This window comes from Epinephelus lanceolatus, chromosome 23 (genome assembly GCF_041903045.1).
Source record: "Epinephelus lanceolatus isolate andai-2023 chromosome 23, ASM4190304v1, whole genome shotgun sequence".
Taxonomy (NCBI): Eukaryota; Metazoa; Chordata; class Actinopteri; order Perciformes; family Serranidae; genus Epinephelus; species Epinephelus lanceolatus.
The window spans coordinates 7,673,460-7,696,292 of record NC_135756.1 but is presented as its reverse complement, the minus strand read 5'-3'; the positions used below and the strand labels follow the sequence as shown (position 1 = coordinate 7,696,292).

The following is a 22,833-nucleotide window of genomic DNA, read 5'->3' as shown; positions in this document are numbered from 1 at the left end:
CGTCAGTGTATTCTGGCTCAAATAAATAAGGGCGGCCATCAAACTCTGCAAAATCAAATTCCTCCTCCACAATGTCGAAGTCTGGCAAAAAGTCAGCCATTATTCTATAAATCTTTCATAAAATAAATGAATGAACTTTTCAGGCTACTGTCCGGTTCTGCCTTCCAGCTGTTGCTGCTTGTTCAGGCCGAAATTTCAGGAACGCTATGAGATTGCTGCTTGTTCTCGCGATATTTCAGCCGCGCTTTGGAAAGCAGAGCTAAATGGTAAACAAACATGGCAGCACACCGGTAAGGCAAGACAACATGTTTACATGTTGTTTTCTAGATGTTCTCTGACATTTATCCTAACGATATGAGGCGGTCTTTGTGGAAAAAAAGCTTGTTTAGTGGACTAACTTTGCACTTGAAGGTTGCCCGTTCACTTACGTTTTAACAGGTCTGACGCTACTATGCGCCCCGGCTGTATCTAGGCTAACGGCTAACATGCTAACTATTATTTTTATGTCACTAGTCACGTGGACCAAATTTAGGACAATAGGAGACAGGTTGAAATAAACCGACATTTCCCTTTAACTCATTCACCATGGCGCCCGTAGCAACTTGTTTCAATCCATGCTTGTTGTTGCTGTGTGTGAAATGGTTAGGGTTAGGGTAGAGGGGTCATGGTTAGGGCAGGTGCTAGCCAATCACAGCACAGTAGAGTTGGACTTGCCAAGAAAAGCAGTGGGATCCGTATCAAGGTATGGTAAGGGGAACAATTTGGGATACAGACAGTAGTCATTAGTACAACAAAACAGGCTGTACAATACCTAACACCCAGAATCCAGACTCACAAAATGTCAGGGATAAATCATGGACAATAAGGTGTCACTGCTAATTAAGATAAGAGATAGCAGACGGGACAAAGGAGGATCTGTAACATTTAGTACTACATTTAGGGAGGCAAGACCTCCACCTTGATCAAAACATCTGAGACAATCTATTGTTTGAACAGCCGTTGGTTTGCCTACTTGACCCCTAAATGGTTTTGTATATCAGGTCAGATTTTCTCCTCTCTGCTCACCTCTTGTACTTAAGAAGCAGATGTTCCCAACCTCTGCTTTGGATGGTGTGAGTAAATATGAGGCTAGAATTTCAAGCATCATCTGACACCAGTAGGTGGCAGCGTTGAGCTTTGGGTTTTGTTGCTCTTCCTCCTGCTTTCTCGGCTCTGTGTGTCCTTTTAAAATCTTTGTGCAGTGTTTGAACAAGCCTCAGTTTATTTGAGGGAGCTAATATGACATGTAGAGAAGTAAGTGGATTAGAGACAGAGGCTTTGTTTGATCTGCCTGATTTCTGTGTGTACGTGCATGCATGCATGCGTGTGTGCGTGAGTGTGTGCATGTGTGTGTGTCCACTCTGCTCTCTGCTGATCATTAAGGCAGATTAGATTGTTTTCTCTGTTTGTCTCCCCCTCACAGACGCATATTAGTAGCCAGGCAGCAGCAGAGGGTTGCTGATGTGTTCATTAGGATTCACATGACACGCTTTATGACAGCACTGCCCGCCAAATATTGAGGAAAATAAAGAAATAGCGCCTATAAAATGTGTAGTTTGAGTGTGTTTTGGTGTGTGTGTGGTTGCAGGTCAGTACACATGTAAGGAAGGTAAGAACAGCCCCTGTCTGGTGTACGTGAGCTTCAACCACAAAATCTACATCTACTGGAAGGTGCAGCTGGAGCGCATGGAGTCCACCAACATGTTACGGGTCCTGGAGGAGAAACCCGAGTTTAAGAGCCACCTGAAGGCGCTGGGAGTCGGTAAGTACACCAGCAACCCGTGAGCTGACAGTAATTAGGAGGCTGATTCAGCTCAGATTAGAGCTCCATTCATCAAACTCAACCCGACATCTCCTCTGTTCATTTATGTAATTGGACAAGAGACCACCTGTGACTGTTTGTAGTCAAGTTGTTTGCCATCCAGCTGTAACAAGACTCTGACCTGAATGCTAAAGAGGAGGGAAGAATAAAAATGATTCCCCACATGACAGATTTTACTGCTAACAAGATCCTGCTCGCTAGCAAGTTTAATGGCGTCATGCCGGAACAGCTCGTACGTACAGATGGATTCTTACAAAGGCATGTATGAGTGGTTTAAAGGGGACCTATTATGCTCATAAAAATGTTTATGCTTGTACTTTAGGTTTCTACTGGAACATGATTACATGCTTTAATGGTCAAAAAAACATTTATTTTCCTCTTACTGTCTGTGGTGGAACATCTGTATTCACCCTCTGTCTGTTTTAGCGCCTGTCTCTTTAAGACCTCCTTGGTGGTTATGATCACGTCACAAACATGCACTTCCTCATAAGCAGGAGGCTCATTTTCAACAGCGCTGTATGAACGCAGATCTTTGCACATGAAGTCGGTGATGGACTGTGTTATTTTTCTTCGCTCTTTCAGAGTTGGATGGTAGTATTTTTTAACAAAGTATGTCCATTGTTGGCTGATTTTACGGTGGAACAGGTTTAGCACTAGCTTGGCCATCAATGGCTAACGCGACCTCTGAATGGTGGAGTGTGAGGTGAGCTCTCACGTTCGTAGTATTCCCAGTTTATTCTCATATGACACTGCTTGCAAATCATATGTGTCATATCCAAGTCCTTCTTCCCTTCTGTGTTAAAAAAATCCAAAAATAAGTCCAGACATTTTATTTAAACGCTGATGGCCTGTTTCTGATTTCTTTGTCTGATCCCACCATCTTTGTTTTGATGAACTTCCTGTCGCTGACTGAGACCTCTGTTGACCTCACCAGGAGCAAAAAACAGAAAAAGCAATTGCTTAATTATTCTCAAACCATAAGTTGTATCAAAATGTGTATTTGCAAAATGAATGATGTATACAATAAAAGGTTGACACTTGGTGTCAGTGTATCGATACAATATCGTCACACAAAATATGGCTATACTGTGAATACTGTATTGATTTTTTCTCCCACCCCTATTTATTACAGGTTTGTGCAATTAGGAGAGTTTGGTGAATCTGACTTGTAACACTCGTACGAATAAAGCGGATTTTATACTTCTGCACCAAATTGATGCCGTAGCTATGTTGTAGGCGGCTCTGCGCTACCATAACCTACGCCATGGCGTGACGTGCACCTCCCCAGAAATGTAACTACACGTCACGGTGACGCAGACCTCCTGCCTATTTCTATAAGCTGAAACCATTTCCCTTAGACAGTTGTTTTGTCAGTGAACCTTGTGAGTTGTAATGGAGCTGAATTTTGTAACGTTATTTTTGTTAAATGTTGCTGTTCTCCCTGGCTTTATATGAGACGAGGAAAAGTCTGCTAGCTGCTAGGCTAATTCATACAATGTAAAATGCCATAGGCTTGTGCTAATAACATTAGCATGTTGTATTTGTTTGGAAAACATGTTTAGTATAAGACAGTTGTTTTGTCAGTGAACCTTGTGAGTTGTAATGGAGCCGAATTTTGTAACGTTACGTTTGTTAAATGTTGCTGTTGTCCCTGGCTTCATATGAGACGAGGAAAAGTCTGCTAGCTGCTAGGCTAATTTATACAATGTAAAATGCCATGGGCTTGTGCTAATAACGTTAGCATGTTGTATTTGTTTGGAAAACGTGTTTAGTATAAGACAGTTGTTTTGTCAGTGAACCTTGTGAGTTGTAATGGAGCCAAATTTTGTAATGTTACCTTTGTTAAATGCTGCTGTTGTCCCTGGCTTCATATGAGACGAGGAAAAGTCTGCTAGCTGCTAGGCTAATTTATACAATGTAAAATTCCATAGGCTTGTACTAATAACGTTTGCATGTTGTATTTGTTTGGAAAACGTGTTTAGTATAAGACAGTTGTTTTGTCAGTGAACCTTGTGAGTTGTAATGGAGCTGAATTTTGTAATGTTACCTTTGTTAAATGTTGCTGTTGTCCCTGGCTTCATATGAGACGAGGAAAAGTCTGCTAGCTGCTAGGCTAATTTATACAATGTAAAATTCCATAGGCTTGTGCTAATAACGTTACTTAACTTTTGCTGCATGAGGCCCATTGTCTGGCTTCTCCATAACAAATTAACACATCTACACACACACACACACACACACACACACACACACACACACACAGGAAGAGGTCAGGGAGGAAATTCATTCAGGAAGCATGAAATCCAATATTTTCATTTCTATATCTGAAGGTTAGTAAATCTGTAGCCTGTCAGTCAACTGTGCTGAAAAGAAGAAGTATTTATAGAGGGGCTGTAATCCACAAACACACAGACCACAGCAGCCGAGGATGCTGCTCTCTGACATGTTTTTTTTTTCTCCCCTCCCTTCTCCAGGAAAATTGTGTCTCTGCCGTCCAGTTTCCTTCCAAACATAATCCTCCTGACAAACACGATGTTTAACCAAGTCAATAACTTGGTTAATCATTGAGGATGCACACAATGGTTATTTATTTCCTGTTAATTTCCTTGTGCTAAAGCATTAATCTCGCCTCCACTCTCGGGCATTCTCAGCCTCCCTGTGTGTCGTATATTTAGAGGAGGATAAATCTAATTAAATAACAAATTAGTCTTTTTGCTCTGCATGGATGACCAGCTAGTCAACCAAATCATGTCAGAAAAACTTTGTGAAACAAGTGTAAACCTTTTTATTGAGGGGGAAAATAATGATGATGACACACAAACACATGGTTTGCAAGACTTGCTGGAGCATTATGTTTGCAGATAAAAATGCAGGTTCCAGCTGATTTTCCTGAAGCCTGGTGGTGGTGTTAGCACAGCTTCCTGCTGCCTCTGTTAATAATTCAACCTCTGGGCCTGTTGTGTTTCTTTTGACTAGGATTTCGCAGGCTTGTTACCTAACCCAGTGTGGAAAATGTCTGATGTAGCAGCCTAGGGACGAGGAAACAGAGGAGGAGGGATTGCAGGGGGAGAAGTGAGACAACTGCAGACAAATAAAAGTGTAAACATGTGTCTGATATGTAGAGTGTGGAGGAGGGAATATTTGGCTTTGCATGGTGTGCCTTCAAAAATAGCTTGAGGTGCATTTCATTTCAAAAGCAGCTTTACTAAAATAAATAGCCATGAAATACACAGAACAGCAAACATTAAAAATTTAAAGAGGCAAGCTTAAGTCAAGTTAAAAGTTAAAAGAATGAAATAAAAATTGAAAAAGACATGAATAAATAAAAGGAAAACTGTACAGTAGGTGTTTGCTGCTTCACCCTGTCATCTGTCAGCAACCCTGACAGAGCCTCCTACATTTAATCATTAGTTAAGTGGGATTTATACTCAGCTACTCGCATCAGCTCTACGCAGAGTCAGTGCCGTAGCCTACGCACGTGGCCTACGCCATTGTGAGCATTTATACTTGTGCGGTGGTGTGTCTGTGTCACTCTGCAGTTACACCTCCAAAACACTAGTTGGTGGCGGAGGTTTCTGTGAAGTGCTGTTAAGTTTAGTTGATTTAAATCACACATTAAACACATGTTAAACACACATTAAACATGGCTTAATAGAGACAATTTCAAATCAGCTTCACTATAACTCGCAGCATTCACAGACAAACACTTGTCTTTATCTGGACACATTTTCCCCACAAATACAACATGCTAATGTTTTTAGCACAAGCCAATGGCATTTTACATTGTATAATTAGCCTAGCAGCTAGCAGACTTTTCCCTCTACTCATATGAAGCCAGGGACAACAGCAACATTTAACAAAGGTAACGTTTCAAAATTCAGCTCCATTACAGCTCACAAGGTTCACTGACAAAACAACTGTCTTATACTAAACACGTTTTCCAAACAAATACAACATGCTAATGTTTTTAGCACAAGCCTATGGCATTTTACATTGTATAAATTAGCCTAGCAGCTAGTGGACTTTTTCAAAAGGATTATAAAGCTTTTGCGGCCGCTAAACCTGCACAAAAAAGACAAAAATAAACCGTCTGATTCTCAAAGCACTTGCAAAAAGTGAAATGCATCCAAAGTGGATACAGCGTTAGATCTGAGGCCCTGTCTGTTCTTATTAAAGTTGCGCAATGGTGCATAAAGCCAAATCAGTTTGACCCCCTGGGTATAAAATTACCCAGATCCCCTGCATCATTGGGCCCAAAGAGCAGGTGGACTAGAGATCTTATTGTTGTACTTAGTGTTTTAATTATGTAAGGCATCAGCATCAGTAACCTGGTCACTTTATATGATAATTATTGTGAGGTTTATATTGTGCTTTGTACCGTGCAATGTGTACTCACTGTTTTCATTACGTAAGGCACCTGCACTGGTAACCTGGTGATTTTACAAGGTAACTATTGTGTTTGTTTATATTGTATTTTGTACTCTGCAGTTTGTACATACTGTTTCTATTATGTCAGGCACATGGATTTACTGTACTGTATATACTGCACTGCACCTTGAACTCCTTCTGATTTGCACATATTTAAATTTGGTAATACACAAACTTTCTATGCAAAGAAGCCTCATTGCAAAAACAGTTCAGTTCACAAAGATCGGTGCTAATGGCCACACGCAGTTACAGTGAAGTTTTAAGTGTCACGAGAGAGTTGGTGATAACTGAAGAGCACTTATAAGGAGTGTCATGCCCTGCACTGACCCAAATACAGGTTTCCTCTGTCATGTGCAATTTCTCTTCCTGAAGATTTTAAGGGAATGCCTCTTCACCTCGTTAGCCAGGACCTTTAACTTGCATTTGTTTTTCTGTCTCTCCATTGTTGTGCCTCCTGTGTTGTTGGCGCCAAAGCAACATTTGTACGTTGTCGCATGGATAACTGTATGTAACCCAGTCGTCAGAATAGATGTTGGCATTGTACATTTCTGCAAACCATAGATATGTCATATTAGTATTTCACTATGTAGCAGATATGTTGAAACTTTTCTTTATTTTTCAACGATGCTGTGATTAACGTGTTCTTATATTTGGGCACAAAAATCACGCAAGGCTTTTACATGTTAAGTAAGAGTCAGTCGCTATTCCACTCCCCCGCTGCTCAGCTTCCACATTAGTAATGTTGTTCTGTACCTAAGTACACCTGCGTCATCATCTGTGCGACATTTTTGTTGTGCTACAGTGTAGAAAAGGGCGCCACAGGCCGACACCCCAGCTCCAACTACACGTCAAAGACGGCAGTGAAGCCCGATCTGGGTCTATCTGCAGCAGACTAAACTGAGACTGATACATTACCAGTTTAAACTCCTTGTAGCAGTCCACTACCATGATTTGGTACAGATGGTGTACACACCTGATGGGTACCTAGCCTAAGGACTCATTAACCGCACTCTGGACCACATTTTCAAGTGGATTCGGACACCGATCGGCATATCATGCCCTGGTATTGTACACAGCACTCACAATAATCAAACAAACTGGACTTTGGGGTGAAGTGTACTCAGACCTGGGCCTGGGTCCCTGATGTCAAAGCTCCATTAGTTACAGTTGGGAAAAGATCATGTTTAACTTAATATACCCAGTGTTGGTGGCACAGTTGCCACTAGAAATGCCGTGACATCTCTCGTTTCGTTGTTTGTAGGTCTCTAGCAGTGGTCTGCAGCTTGGAAGCCATCTCATCTTGGTCTCAGGCCATCGAAATCCCCTCCACCTCCCAATGACAAACTCAGCTCATATTCATGTAATCAGAACTACGTAACTGTAGAAACGTTATTGTGATACGCACAAATCGAACAAATGTAAAATATCTGTGGTTTGCAGAAACTTAACAACGCCAACGTTTTCTGTTTTTTGTAAACATGCTCCTTGAGTGTCTGGTGTCAACTGTCATTTCCACGTTTGTGTTTTCCCTCCACAGATACTGAGGACCCAGCAGCAGTCAGAGCACTGGTGGCAAATGTTCTCTACAAGGATTCACAGAGTTAACACACTGCTGTCTCTGTTTCCCCCCTGACTGTAAATACTCTGATAATAAACACTGAATATCTGTCTCCTGTGTTGCTGGCCTTGTTATTTGTGTTTCCTGCAGACAGACGCGTCGGGTTCAGGTTTCTGATCTGCTCTATAATCTCACGTGTACACACCGCCTCTGTCATTGATATTCTGTCCGCCCAACGAGGCTGGGCGAGGAGAGCGTGAGGCACAATGCAGGGGAAATAACATACTGTTTAACCTTCTGTTTTCACCGGTGAGGACGTGCGAATGTGTGAGTGAGGAGGATCAGCTGTGGCATTATGCTGCTGTCACTTAGTGCTGACATGCTGTTGAAACACATCAGACGTAGAAATGAATGCCTTCCTCCTCGTCATCCTGTGTAGTCTGTTGGGATTTTCTTTTATCTAGTGTATCATCTCAAAGATATAAAGCGCTTCAGATGTTACATAACGCAACATTTGTTGACAGCGGTGTTGTTTGTCAGTGCTTGCAGGACGTGACAGTTGGAGGCATTGGGGGAATCACCCACTGTTCCCAATGGGAGGATGCTATATAATCAGCCATGTACACTGCCTGTCTATCTCATGCAGTTTTAATGAGTTGTGTGCGTATGTAAAGGGTAAACGCAGGCTCAGGTGTCATGGTAGGCCGCAGCCTCTCATCTCTCCTGTGTCTCTGCCCTTTAGAGGAAGGGTTTACTTATGGGAACACGTCCCTGCTCTCACACCTCCACAGATCATGTTGTTTGGTCGTGTTTTTGTTTGTCTTCACTTGTTTTTGTGTCACATTTTAAAGTGCATTCCTGCTAATCACAATTTAACCATTATTGGCACAGTTTAAAGGAATACTTCACCCCCCAAAAGATCATTTGTATAAGAATTACTCACCCATGTTACTTTGGATTTGTGAAGGAAGGGGTGATCTCTAGCTCACCTAGTAGAGTGTGCGCCCCATATATGCTGAGGCCTTTGCAGTAACATGGATTTTATTCCAACCCGTGGCCCTTTGCTGCGTGTCATCCCCCTCTCTCTGCTACCTATCCTGTCACTCTTCAGTTTTACTATAATAAAGGCAAAAAGCCTCAAAAAATAATCGTAAAAAGAAATAATTTGTGCAGAACTTGCCTCAGTTAAAGGGAAATTTCGGTTTATTTCAACCTGTCTCCTATCGTCCTAAATTTGTTTCAGGTGACTAGTGATAACTAGCATGTTAGCCGTTAGCCTAGATACAGCCGGGGCGCATAGTAGCGTCAGACCTGTTAACACGTAAGTGAACGGGCAACCTTCAAGTGCAAAGTTAGTCCACTAAACAAGCTTTTTTTCCACAAAGACCGCCTCATATCATTAGGATAAATGTCAGAGAACATATAGAAAACGACATGTAAACGTGTTGTCTTACCTTACCGGTGTGCTGCCATGTTTGTTTACCATTTAGCTCTGCTTTCCAAAGCGTGGCTGAAATATCGCGAGAACAAGCAGCGATCTCATAGCGTGCCTGAACAAGCAGCAACAGCTGGAAGGCAGAACCGGACAGCAGCCTGAAAAGTTCATTCATTTATTTTATGAAAGATTTATAGAATAATGGCTGACTTTTTGCCAGACTTCGACTTTGTGGAGGAGGAATTTGATTTTGCAGAGTTTGATGGCCGCCCTTTTTTATTTGAGCCAGAATACACTGACGAAGAGCTTCGTGAAATTGAAGAAGGGAAGGGAGGAGGAGAGAGAGAGAGGTGCAACAGGTAGAGGACGAGAGAGAAGGAATGGCTGCTGCAAGGCTACGTAGCTCTGGAGATTGGTGGTGTACCTGTGAATGCTGTGCCCCAGTGCCCACAGAAGAGGAATGCCTCTGTTGCAAGGAATGGGACCGGTTGCAGCCTTATTTTCAAGGTCTGGATGTGACCGAGGACGAGACACCTCCACCTGGAGTAGTATCCAGCTGGGCTTTATCTAGAGCTCGCGAGATATATTTCGGCTGCGCTTTGGAAAGCAGAGCTAGATGGTAAACAAACATGGCAGCACACCAGTAAGGTGTCAGCAACCCTGACACATTTGCATGTCATTTCTATATGTTCTTTGACATTTATCCTAACGATATGAGGCGGTCTTTGTTGTTTAGTGGACTAACTTTGCACTTGAAGGTTGCCCGTTCACTTACGTTTTAACAGGTATGACGCTATTATGCGCCCCGGCTGTATCTAGGCTAACGGCTAACATGCTAACTATTATTTTTATGCCACTAGTCACTTGAAACAAATTTAGGACGATAGGAGACAGGTTGAAATAAACCGAAATTTCCCTTTAAACGAAGAATCCAAGGTGTTCCCAGGCCAGATGAGATATGTAATCCCTCCAGCATGTTCTGGGTGACCTGGGGCCTCCTACCAGTGGGACGTGCCCAAAACACCTCTGACGGGAGGCACACAGGAGGATCCTGATCAGACGAACCACCTCAACTGACCCCTTTTCACACAAAGGAACAACAGCTCTATTCTGAGCTCCCTCCAGATGTCTGAGCTCCTCCCCCTATCTCTAAGGCTGAGCCCAGCCACCCCACGGAGGAAAATCATTTCAGCCGCTTCTATCCACGAACTCATTCTTTTGGTAACTACCCAGAGCTCATGACCATAGGTGAGGGTTGGGACGTAGATGGACCAGTAAACTGAAAGCTTTGCCTTCTGGCTCAGCTCCCTCTTCACCATGATGGTCTGACTCGGTGCCCATGTCATTGCAGACACCGCACCAAACCACCAATCCATCTCACGCTCCTTTCTACCCTCACTTGTGAACAAGACCCAAGATACTTGAACTCCCTCGCTTGAGGCTTGTTGGGCATCTTATTCCAAAATCATGGGCAGTGATCTGCAGCTGTAACAGCTTCCCTTCTTCTGGTTTCAGATTTGCTGCCATTCAGCCACAAGAGCATTAGCAAGGTCCAACACTGATGCTTAGTGATAAAGTCTGACTCGCAGTTTGCGTTTCAGTTCATCCCAGAGGTGTTGGATGGGGTTGAGGTCAGCGTTAAGATCTTCACACCAAGCCATGTCCTTATATAGCTCACTTTGAGCAAGAGAGATGCTTGTTATTTTGGAACAGGAAATGCTCTTGTCACAAAGTTTGAAGCACATCATTATCTAAAGCAGTTATTCCCCAACCACGGTGAGTGTTTCTCAGAGGGCACTTTTTATGTTTCAGGGGGGTACATGAAAAGATTGTGAAAAAGCTCCATAAAGGAAAGCTGGTTTGTTGATTATACAGCATGGCATTTACCAACTGTTGTGGTTTATTGTCATTTTACGTATTAACATCTAAATGTAGTATTCCCAAGGCCTCGTACTTCTTTTATTTACAATTAAGATAATCTCTCAGGACATATGGTGTGCGATGACAGTCTTCACTGACTGATCTGAGAATCACTGAAAGCGTGATTGTTATTTATGGTCGTCGACCAGATTGGAATACAATATGGTCTGTTCTGTCACTTAGGAAAATGTAGCACACCAATTGATTCATCTTAAGGTTATCTATAGTGCTGTTATTGTAAAATATGTCTAGTTATTGTACTCTTTTTTTGGATTAATGCTCCAGGGACATTTATATATTTTAGAAGACCTTATGAGCAGCAGAGCGACCACATATTTCAGTTTGGATTAAGGCCCTTAAAGTATGTTACTTCATATAAATATCTCGGTTTTGTTTTTAATGAAAATATGACCTTCTCCAATGGAAGAAAATCATTGGCAGAGTCAGCAGGGAGAGCTTTAGGGTCTGTAATGAGTAAAATTAAAGTGTGCCCCGACCTTGGTTTTTTTGACATTTTCAAAACTTGATGACTCAATGGTTGGCTCAATTTTACTTTATGCAGCAGGCGTGTGGGGTTTTAAAGATAGCACTGAGAGTAATGCTATTCAGTCTCGAGCCATGAGGTGCTTTCTCAGGGTTCACAGATATACTGCTAAAGGGGCTATTGAAGGGGACATGGGATGGGTGTCGTGTCTTGTGAAACAGAGATGTGAAATAGTTCGGTTGTGGAACCGCCTTGTTCAAGTGCCAGAGGATAGGCTGACCAAAAAGATTTTTAACTGGGATAGAACTCATAATCATCCTTAGGCAAAAGAAGTTTCTGTATTATTTTCGTTTTCTGATTTAAATTATATATTTGCAGTGTAATATAAACATAGTGAAAGAAAAACTAATTAAGATTCACAATGAACAATGGAAAGATGAGATCTGGTCCAAACCAAAGCTCAGAAACTATGTTCACATCAAAATGGGGCTCCATACACAACATTATGTAACTTTTAATTTGAAGGGAGGACAGAGGTCCCTTTGTGCCCAGTTGAGAACCGGTACCCTTCCTCTGGCTATTGAAGTGGGCAGATATAAAGGTATCCCGGAGGAGCAACGTGTATGTGTTCTGTGTGATCTTGATGTTGTTGAAGATGAATATCACTTTCTGTTTCATTGCCCTTTATACTGTGATTTAAGAAACCACCTGTTTGAAAAAATTCAGTGGAAAAATCCAGATTTATTTTGGTTGTCCGAAGGTGAGATGTTGCGTTGGCTTTTTGATGAGGAGACCTTTGCCGTGGCAAGATTTATAGAAAATGCTTGGCACTTAAGAGAGAGAACATTGTACCCAACATAATAAGATGTTTCTGTTATGGAATTTGGCTGTTCTGAAATGTTTGCTTTTACTTTTGTGGACTTTTTGTTATTGATCTGTCATGTAGCCATCCAAGCTGTTGTTCTGTTTAGTGTCTTGTAAGCCCATATGGGCTGGGCACCACTTGGTGCATGACACTTAAATAAATAAAATCAATCAATCAATCAATCAATCATATACATATGTTTCGGAACTGCCCTCTTATTGCTGCGTATGATCCTAATCCCTCTCTCTGTCTTATAAATGACAATTAGGCTAATCCTTTAATCTTAATCAATGTCGGCTGTTTGTTGCTGGCTTCACAGCCACAAACTAGAATTAACATCTCACAGTTGGTTACCTCCACAAACAGTCAAGTTTCACTTACAGTTTCCATCCATGTCCGTGAAAACGTGGATGCTTCCCACACATCTTTGACCCAAGAGCACAGAAGATCTATACAATCAGCACAGTTTCAAGATTAGTGTCATCACTCCAGCATCTGACAAAATGTCTTTCCTTTTGTTCCTGAGTTATGACGTTGAGTAATGCCCAGAAAAGTGTTTCATGCAACACATTATGATGTCACAGTGAAGTTGACCTTTGAGAGACCTTTCAGATATAAAATGTCATTAATTCGATGTCTCCAAAAGACAACCGGTGTTGGTGCCTACGTTCAACACCATCTACCATCCCCTACACTGCCAAACACAGGCCATATACATCACTTTAGAAACGCTGATATGTTACATCTTACACCTCACAACGCTGCTATCCACGTTCATTCTTTGGTTATATCTCATATTGATTGTTGCAACTCTTGTCCTCTTTGGTCTCCCTCTCAAGTGTCTTCATAAACTCTAGCTGGTCCAGAATTCAGCAGCCCGTATCATCACTAGAACCCCCTCCATTGATCATATCACTCCTGTTCTCCACCAACTTCACTGGCGTCCTGTCAAATATCGCATTGACTTGAAGATTCTGCTTCTCACCTTTAAGACCCTTCATAATCAAGCCCCTCCCTACCTGTCTGAACTCCTTCATATGTACACACCCTCCTTTCTTCTTAGATCCTCTTCTGCATTCCAACTCACATCACCATCTGTCCGTTTGACCAGCATGGGCTCTGGGGCCTTCCTTTCACACCTAACACATCTAAAGCTGGCATGTTCGGTCTGATTTAATGGTGACACACATATTGAGACTTGCGCTGATGATGATTTTATACCTAATATTTATAATTACGACTTTTGTCTAGTCATTTATTAACTTTTATTGTATATTACAGAATTGTTTGATCTATGGATATGTTGCTGTGTCTACAACTGTGTCTTGTAAGAGAACTTTGAAAGGCGGCTATAAATAAAATGCATCATTATTATTATTTTTTATGATTATTCTACGAAACGTGCACATTAAACCTATTCATGGTTTTCAGATATGATCAATGCCAACATTTTCTTCTGGACTGGGCTCCAAGCATAACAAATTAACTGGCCGTTTAAAGTGGAGGAAACAGGCAGATTGAAGGAAAGAGAAACGTTGACTCCCTGCACAAACATTACAGACTGATGCCGGTCCCCTGCTGCTAATCTCCTCTCCTCACTTTTGATTGGTATCATTTTAATAGGAGAACTCAACGAGGGCCAATGACCTCAACAGTGTACGTCATGAAACACTTTGAAGTCTTTTCCATAAGTAAATGTTAACCTTGTTTTTTTTCCACTGTTGTCATCACATCTGCCGTTCAGCTGCAGTTTGTCCTTATAAGTGGGGAACATTCCTGCGCTGTAAGCTCACACTGATTTGCCTTTATGACCATTAATGGTCAAGCAGGACGAGGCTGATGCATGGCGTTGTTGTTCCTATGGATCCTATCTGTTACACATGGATTTAGGTCTGTTGGTTTGGACTCGGTTGTGTTTGAATTAACCCCCTGTCTCCTGATTCCCCAGAGAAAATGTCAGCCCGTTCAGTATGCATAGCCTCCCCCGGTTTCCACCAATGAATCCTGTGTGACTGTGACTTTTGCTTCCCAAGCGGGCAGGCTGAACATAAAACACGTCTGAGACATCTGACCCTGGAACATGACCACACAGGGGTAATAGCCTTGTTGTGATCTCGCTGACCTTGTGTGTATTTGTGTGTGTATGGATTTGTCTGCAGCTATTTAGGCCACATCATTTCTTCTATCGACAACAACCGGAGCCCAAATTGCCCTTTTTTAGCAGCGTTATTACATTGTGGAAGTTGGCCCAAAGGGGAGACTTCCTCTGGAGAGTTTGTTGTTTTGGATCTATTTAACATTTTTAGATTCACTTCTTCTCTGAGGAGTTAAAGGTTATCAGGGTACCAGCGCAACATGTCATGTAGAAAAATGTCCTACTGCTCCTGTAACTGTGGATATTCTTGGGTCGTGAGTTTTTAGGACTTATTGAGTAAATGTTAAAAGTCCAATTTCCAAAATAACTATTAATACTTTTTCTAACAACACATTGGAAACAATTTTAAGAGCAACAAAGAGAAGCTTTCTGGAAATAAAGGTTTATCTCTTCATCACCAGAAGGAGCAGATTTTATTTCTTTTTTGCAGAGCAGAGATTTAATAATCATAGTTAATACAGACTCTTATTTCACTTGTTGTAAATATTTTATTTATTTGTTTAGTTTCATTTAACTCTTTTTTGTTTTTTATTTAATCTTGATTTTTTTTGTATTTTATCATGTATTATCGTATCTTTTAGTTTTTCCATTTTCATTAAATTTTATTATATTAAGTTCTATTTTTTATTAAATTGTTTGTTCATATGTAATCTTTTATTTTTATTTTAATGGAATAATTTAATGATTTATTTTTTCTATTTTTCATTGATTTTTTATTATGTTGAATTTTTGATTTAATCTTTTATCTCTTAAATACTTTGAATATTTAGTTGCTTTTTAAGTACTTTATTTACTCTCTTTTGCATTTTTTTTATTAAATCATTTGTTTATATTTTTGATGTAATAATTTATCTGTCTCACGAAATAATCTTTTATTTTTTGGTTTTATTTCTTTTCTATTTTTTATGAAATTATTATTTTTTATTCAGTATTTTGTTAAATATTTCCTCATTTTATATCTTGTCCTACATTATTTTTCCAGGAATTTCAGTTTATTTATTTATTTGTTTATTAATTCCATTTTTTCTGCCTTTTTCTCTGTTTTTCAGTGTTTATATGTAACTCAGTGCAGTGCAACATATTTTCCTTGGATTCTGTTCTGTTTCTATGACAGCACTCAATTTCTTCTAATTACACACACCTGGCACTGCTCACCTGTTTAAAAGAGACTGACTGTGACAGTCATTGAACCTGCAAGCCAATGGCGCGTTCCAGGCAACCTGTAACTCATGTTTTTACAACCTTCTACCCGTGAAAGTGCACTGGAACGGCAGTCAAACCCGTAACTTAACACCCGTGAACTCGATGTACTCCCAGTTACGCTTTCTGATGTCACACAGCCCTCTAAACCAATTACCTTACTCCTCTAAACAACAATGGCAGCCCTATGGATGCAGTGTTGATGCAGATGATACATGGTGTGAAATACACATAAAATAACCCTAATGTTAATGCATTATTGGCAGCCGCTCTAACAACATACAAAATACGTTTCCAAACACACAGATAACGTAAAATAAAAAGTATAATAGCATCTGTGGCCTTATGCGCTGTTTCTCCTCCTCCATTTCGCTCAAATGAGCAAGGAACCGGCACCTTTGGTGACAGAAGTGATCATAAACAAACATAAACCCCGCACGGTCCGCCATGTTGCTTTGAGAGTTTGGCGTGACTTGCCTGGAACACTATGAAGTCATGAGTTGTGACTTGAAGTGGTGACGTACGGGCTCAGAAACTTGCCCGGGACGCAGCATAAGATACAGTTCATGTGAATTTCAAAGGGCAGAGTGTGAACCGGATTACCTTCAGCTGGAGTGGCAGATTTCGTTGGTTTTAAACCAGGTAAACAACACTGGGTTGTTTTTTTGTAACTAACTAAACTACTTTTTTTTATTTTTTTTTAGCTAAAATAATCCAGTAAAAATCCTAAAAATGAAATAGAGAGGGGAAAAGACTAAAAGTTAGCGGTTCTGTGAGGCTGTACAGTGGTGCTTTAACTATCGTTGTGAAAATGTTAGCATGCTAACGTTGGCCTTTAGCATGGTGCTTTTTCAGAGCTGCTAACATCAGCATGCTAACATTCTCACAATGACAATGTTAAGATGCTAATGTTCGGAAGAAAGCGTGCGTCTACTCATGAACGAGATAGTTGTGCTTGTGACAACACAAGGCGGAAACATTAATGACGTCCTTCTCAGCTGAGCTGTAACGTTAGCTAGCTAGGTGAGCTAGCAGTAGATGCACACTTCCTTCTGTGTGGTGATTCGGTTGGTGGATGTAGTTAGGTAGAAAGAAAATAGTCCCTATATTAAACTGCTCACAACAAGGTCTGTGGATTATCTTGAGTAACCAGGTCATGATTTCTGTGAAGAGACACTGATGTTGAGTTTTTCAATTATTTTTATTTTTTGGCACTTTGAGCACCACAAGCTGAGTGCCATCTAGTTCCATTATATAGGAAAGAAGGCCGACATCTCTACGGCTGATATCTCCAACACTCTGCAACTCCAAACCAAAACTATCTTGACTGATATGTAGTATGACAGGTAAGAGGAAAATAGGCTATGTATTTTTATTTTGAATGTACCTTTTACATGTTTACCACCTTATTTTAACATGTTAGCATGCTAACACCACCTCATGGTGGCGCTAGAGGAAAAACTAGGGGATAGCCAGAGTCAGAGAGAGTCATCATCCGAGGGCACTGAATATTCATACAAATATTCATGTCTATTCACAGTACAGTTTTTGAGATGTTTGTCTGTTTCAGTCTGAACAGAAGTGATCAACCGATCGTCAGACTTCTCCATCCCCAGAGCCACGGCGCCAACATTTAAGGTACAACTTCATTTACGGAGGCCATAAGCCAAATAGGTTGAGACGTCACCATGCACCATGGCTTTAATAGCTATGAAAGACCACTGCCATGAGACATTTTACTGAGTAATAAACCCATCACGAGGACCCCGTCTATAGAAGCTGACAGCATGATACCAGACTCCCTCCAGGCTGCTCGCTACACGCTCTGCTGTGAATGGATGCTGCAGCCCTGTATATTATCACTCATCTTATGTAATCATGCTGTATTATTTAGCTATAAAATGCAATATTATGCATCTGTTCTGCAGCCTAGCACTGACACATCACCCAAATATAAGGACTAACATGATTTCTGTATGAATAAAACATAACATCAAGTTTAGGTGCCATTAAAAAAAAAGCCTTTATGAGCTGAATAGAGGGACTTCAGTGATTTCATCCAGCTTTTGTAAAGTTATTTTTCAAAGTACAAGAAAAATAAAATGTTGCCGCAAAACATGAAGACAAATCTCTGTGATCTGAATATAAACTGACAGGCTGACCCTTCCTTAAAGCACACGTTGCGTCCCCCCACCCTCCACAACCTCCAGCGTCGGGTCGCACTCACTCAGTCGCTGTCAGTTCTGTAAATATATACAACTGTTGGCATTCAGACAATCTGTTGTCATGGTTTCTTGAGCTGATCCTGCGCTGCTGTCACTGTTCCCACAAGCTTCCTACACAGTTTCATTTCACATTAGGTCTAACCTATGTTTATCTGTAGTCAAACATGTGAAAATAAAGGGTGGTTTATTCTCTTGTAACATCTGCCATTAAACTTTAACATAATTTGAAATGACTACATTTAAAATATGAGTCTGAAACAATTATTCAGTTGATTAACTGATCAACAGAGACATATTTGCTAATTATTTTGATAATAGATTTATTGTTTAAGTCAGTTGTCAAGTTAAGATGCTGAGCATTCTCTGCTCCTTAAACATCAGTGTAAGTTAATCAGCTTTGAGTTTTGGACTGTTGATCATTCAAAGATAGTATTTATATGTCGCTTTGTGCTCTGGGATTGTTGTGGGATACATTTTTCTGAACGTTATAGCCCAAACAATTAAATGGCAGAAAATAACAGTGGCAGATTAATTAATAATAAAATTAAATGTTTGTTAGAGTCGAGCTCAGAGTGAATCACTGGTTCAAAATCAAAAGACTTTATTTTTAAAACAACATTAAACTGAGAGAATGTTTGCCCTCATAGTTCACTGACAAGGTTTGCACTGTAAATACGCTCAGCTTTTAAAGCTGGGACACTTTTTACTAATTAAACAGTGCATATTTTTGTGATTTTAAAATAATTGGAGGAAACACACAGATAAACTATTTATGGTTACTTATTGAATTTCAGTATTTTGTAACGTTTTTTCCTCAGTGTTTACATTTGAATTCTTTCTGTCGGTGTCATCTTTCACAAAAGCCTAAATGTGTCCAAAGGACAGACATGGTATTTCTCTTTGGTACAAGCTGTATAAGTTGCTTAGTTGGCTCTGTGTTGCTTCCAGGTCGCAGTCGTCCTTTTGGAGGACAGTACAGGAACACACACAGTGGGGAAAGTAGTAACAGAATTTTGAAAAAGAAAAAAAGAAATTACTGGCGTGCAAGATTTCGTATAGAGGTTCTTAATGTCGGTTTTGTGTATGAATTCACTTTCGTACTGAACAGAATCTGTTCTGGTCGTGATAAAGGTAACTGCAGGTGACACATGGTACATACTTCATCTCCATTTGATCTCCAGTAAAATGAAGATGGATGTAAATAATTTGAAATCGTTCACCTTTTTCATTTCTTTGTAGAAATATTTATGGAGCAAGGAATTCAGTCGGGCTGGTTGTTGAATACAGGCAAAAGTTTAACCCTGCTTCTATAGAAAATTGTCAAGTATTGAATTGTATTCAAATCGTATTTTAGGCTTGTTTATACTTAGTCTCGGCACCAGACAATCAGATTTATTCATTATCTCTACCCATTTATCCTGTTAACTTGTAATTTTCTCCTGAAATTACAAGTTAAATCTCATAGATTTACGACTTTATTCTTGTATATTAACGACTTTATTTTCGAAATCTAACATTTGTTTTCTTTAACATGGCCCCACTCCTCCTTTGTACATATATAGTTATTTAAGTGAAATCGTAATATTTTCCTAAACTTAACGTAGTAGTATTTTAGTATTTTTCTTTCCCTAACCCTATCCAAACTGTGACTGTTTCACAACAGAACTGCGACCATTCGTAATAGACTTTGCATTTGCGCTATTTTCATGTTGCCAGTACATAATTTTAACACATTTCATGCCCTCCACCACATGATGCTTTGTGAAAAGGTCCTGTCCATTTCACGTCTTTCTGTGAGACTGTGTTGGATGGAAACATGACACCCAGGTTTGCATTGCATTTTTGTACTTGCAGCATATGCACATTTTGGGGTCACGATATACCAATATAGTGTAGTAATCTAAAATCATTCCTGTTTCTTTCCATTATCGCTCTTGAATTTTTTGAATTTCCCTTAAGATATTGTGATACTGTCTTTGTCATGAACTGTTTTGGCCACAATAAGCACGTAAAATTTGGTATTGTGCCAAACCTAATACATTTCACAGATTCTGATCCTTTATGTTTCCTTCTACTCTTAGAACTTGCGTATGTGACGTATAAACCTTTGAATCCTTGAGTTCTTAAGTAAAGCAAGTCCTGTGTGTCTAAATAAGAGAGGAAGCATTAAAGCTCCCTTCCTTTGCACTTCAAAAGTTGAACAGCTCTTACAACGCCTCAGTTTATGATCCTCGTCAATCAAAAGACTGTCTGACCCATTGTCTTGTTTGATGTAACCGTATACGTGAACATGCAGAATATGATTTCAGAGAAAAATCTGCAGCTATTATGTTTGATTGCACAATCCAAGGTACACCAGACGAGTGAGTCATTCACTCACAGAGATTCTTTGCATTTACATGTCTTCAATACAATGCTGATGAATCATAAATGGCAGTGATGGTTGTGTTTCTTTGTGTGAGGATAATTATGAGCAGGATTTGAGTGAACATGAATAAATGTTTAGCTAAAGCTTGTTTTCAGACCTTAATACGTCTGTAGGACGTGGGAGACACGACAAGAACACCTGAGTGTAATGAAATTCAAAGCAATGCAACTGGCTGTAACTTCGTGAAGCCTATAATTTTCAGCATGTATACATTTTCTTAAGTCACGTGCATAAGTATAATTTTGTGTTACAGTTTTCTGATCTCACACTGCTATGATTCAGGTATTAGGTTGGGTTTAGAGGAGGATTACAAAATAATCTTGGTTTGGGGTTGCAGTTACTAGTTTGTAAAAGTTAGGGGACGGTTGTGGTCGTGGTTACAAGAAACCAGTGTTGACTTCGCTGTCTTTGTGGTAACACTACTTCTTCATTTCCTTCTTTTAACAGGAGTCATGATTACCACGGCTGCTAGAGGACACTATCATTTTAACGCAAATGTGTTGTTTTATGGGCGTTTGGTGAGATACCTTGTGCTGTTGTTTGTCTTGGGAACTCCATTAAAGTTTTTGTATATGATAGCAGCTAACTGCTACTTGCTAGGTGAAGATACAGCGGAGTAATGGTGTCACACTCCCTCTGTGTGTGTTGTATCCGAGCTTCTCTGTTGTGGTAGACGATCTGGCCGTGTGAGCATATTGGTGCATTTGAGTCTCTGAACGTGTATCCCGCTGGCTAGCTTATTGCCGATACTCTCCACTGTGCCCAGACAGTGTAGTGCAGCTGATAATGGGACAGTGTCATCATGGAAGCATGGATCCCACCCTCCAGTTCCAACCAGATTAACACCATTAGCTCTGTCACCACTGTTGCCAATGTTAGCACTGTTAGCTGCCAGCCACCTGCTTAGCCACTTCCATTAAGAGCATGTGCAATCATAGATATGGTCTGAGTATCGTACAGACCTCCTTTAATTGTCTTGGATCTCTCAGATTTATCTTGTGACCCTCTGGAGTTAGCCTGACCCTTTGGTTTGGAGCTCAAGGAAAATATAAAAGGAGGAATGTGCGTGACGACAGTGACAGCATTCCAGAGCCAGACTTTGGTGCCAGTTCTCTTGGACTCTGTCCTGAAGTGGCTTAGATGCAGCTTCTGGTCAGAGCCATGATCTGTTTGGACACCAATAACAAGGAAAACAAAAATGCACACTGAGATTAAAAAAAACTTTGATAAGCATCATGTAATATGTGTTTTTTAATCTGGTGGAAAGATTTTTCAGTCAAAGTTGAACCAACAAAGGTATGATCAGTTAAGGTGTGATTTGCAGTGCACGCTCCATTAACTCCAATAGGACAAACACCAAAGTCTGGCTCCTGGTACGCTGTCACTCTCGTCATGACTGTTCCTTCTTTTATTTCCTCCTTGTGGGAAACCAGGAAGTGCTCTGGACTTTGAAGCTAATTTGACATAATAGTCAAACCCTACTACAGCTTCTAGGTTCATCACATGATGCCTTTGTGAAAGAGACGTCTGTGAATGAGTGGAATTCTTCCCTTTTTTTGAGCATCACAACCCCTCGCAAAAAGACTCACTATCGAGGTTTGATCTATTCTGTCTAATAGCATTTTGGAAGTCTCAAAGAGCTTCACAATGAAATCATTTTATCCCCTTTCAAGTTAGCCGAGAGGTAAAGCGGAAATGTTTAATACATTCTCACTCCGACCTCGTCACATATCGACATTTGGTCATCGACTTTCCACGTTCAGATACAGTACAACGTGCAAGGTACCCTGGGTGCGTTGGTTGTTGACGTCCTCGGACACCGTGTCAAGTTCTGCCTGTTACACGCATTGTCTTCTTTTAAATTAAACGCACTACATCGGTACAACAACGTGAATTGACGTTTTTTCCTTCAACAACAAACATGTGGTTAGGTTTAGGAAGGTTGGGCTTTTTATTCTTACAGGACTCAAACACCGCTCTCCCTGGTGAAGGTTGGCGTTTGTTGGACGCATCCACCACCACTCCCACCCACCCTATTCGGACATTTAGCCACCTTAACTTTCGTTCTTGTTGCGCTGCGTTTCCCCCGCCGGTGAGTGCAGTTTAACTACAATGGTGACCGGCTGCATATCATGGCATTGTAAAGGACAGCTTTTTTCGTCAGTGTCTGACACCATAAGTCACTGGCCATGCGCCGGTTTTCGATGACTCCAGAATGAGACCGGGTTGAAGCCTCCAGTGCGGCTGCTCTATGGACCCAATGATGCAGAAGAT

General features: G+C 40.6%; 1 protein-coding gene across 2 annotated transcripts in view; it reads left to right on the top strand.

Moving 5' to 3' along the window:
- itfg2 (integrin alpha FG-GAP repeat containing 2) overlaps window positions 1-22,833 on the top strand; it is a 52,339-nt gene that overhangs the window by 10,943 nt on the left and 18,563 nt on the right. The window contains exons 11-12 of one of the 2 annotated variants that reach the window (XM_033614534.2): window positions 1,628-1,801; window positions 7,827-7,959. In XM_033614534.2, coding sequence (XP_033470425.1) covers window positions 1,628-1,801; window positions 7,827-7,894 — 242 coding nt within the window. In that variant the 3' untranslated portion in view covers window positions 7,895-7,959. Of the gene's footprint in view, window positions 1-1,627; window positions 1,802-7,826; window positions 7,960-22,833 lie in introns of those variants that run through there. The other variant, XM_033614536.2, reaches the window with a different exon arrangement.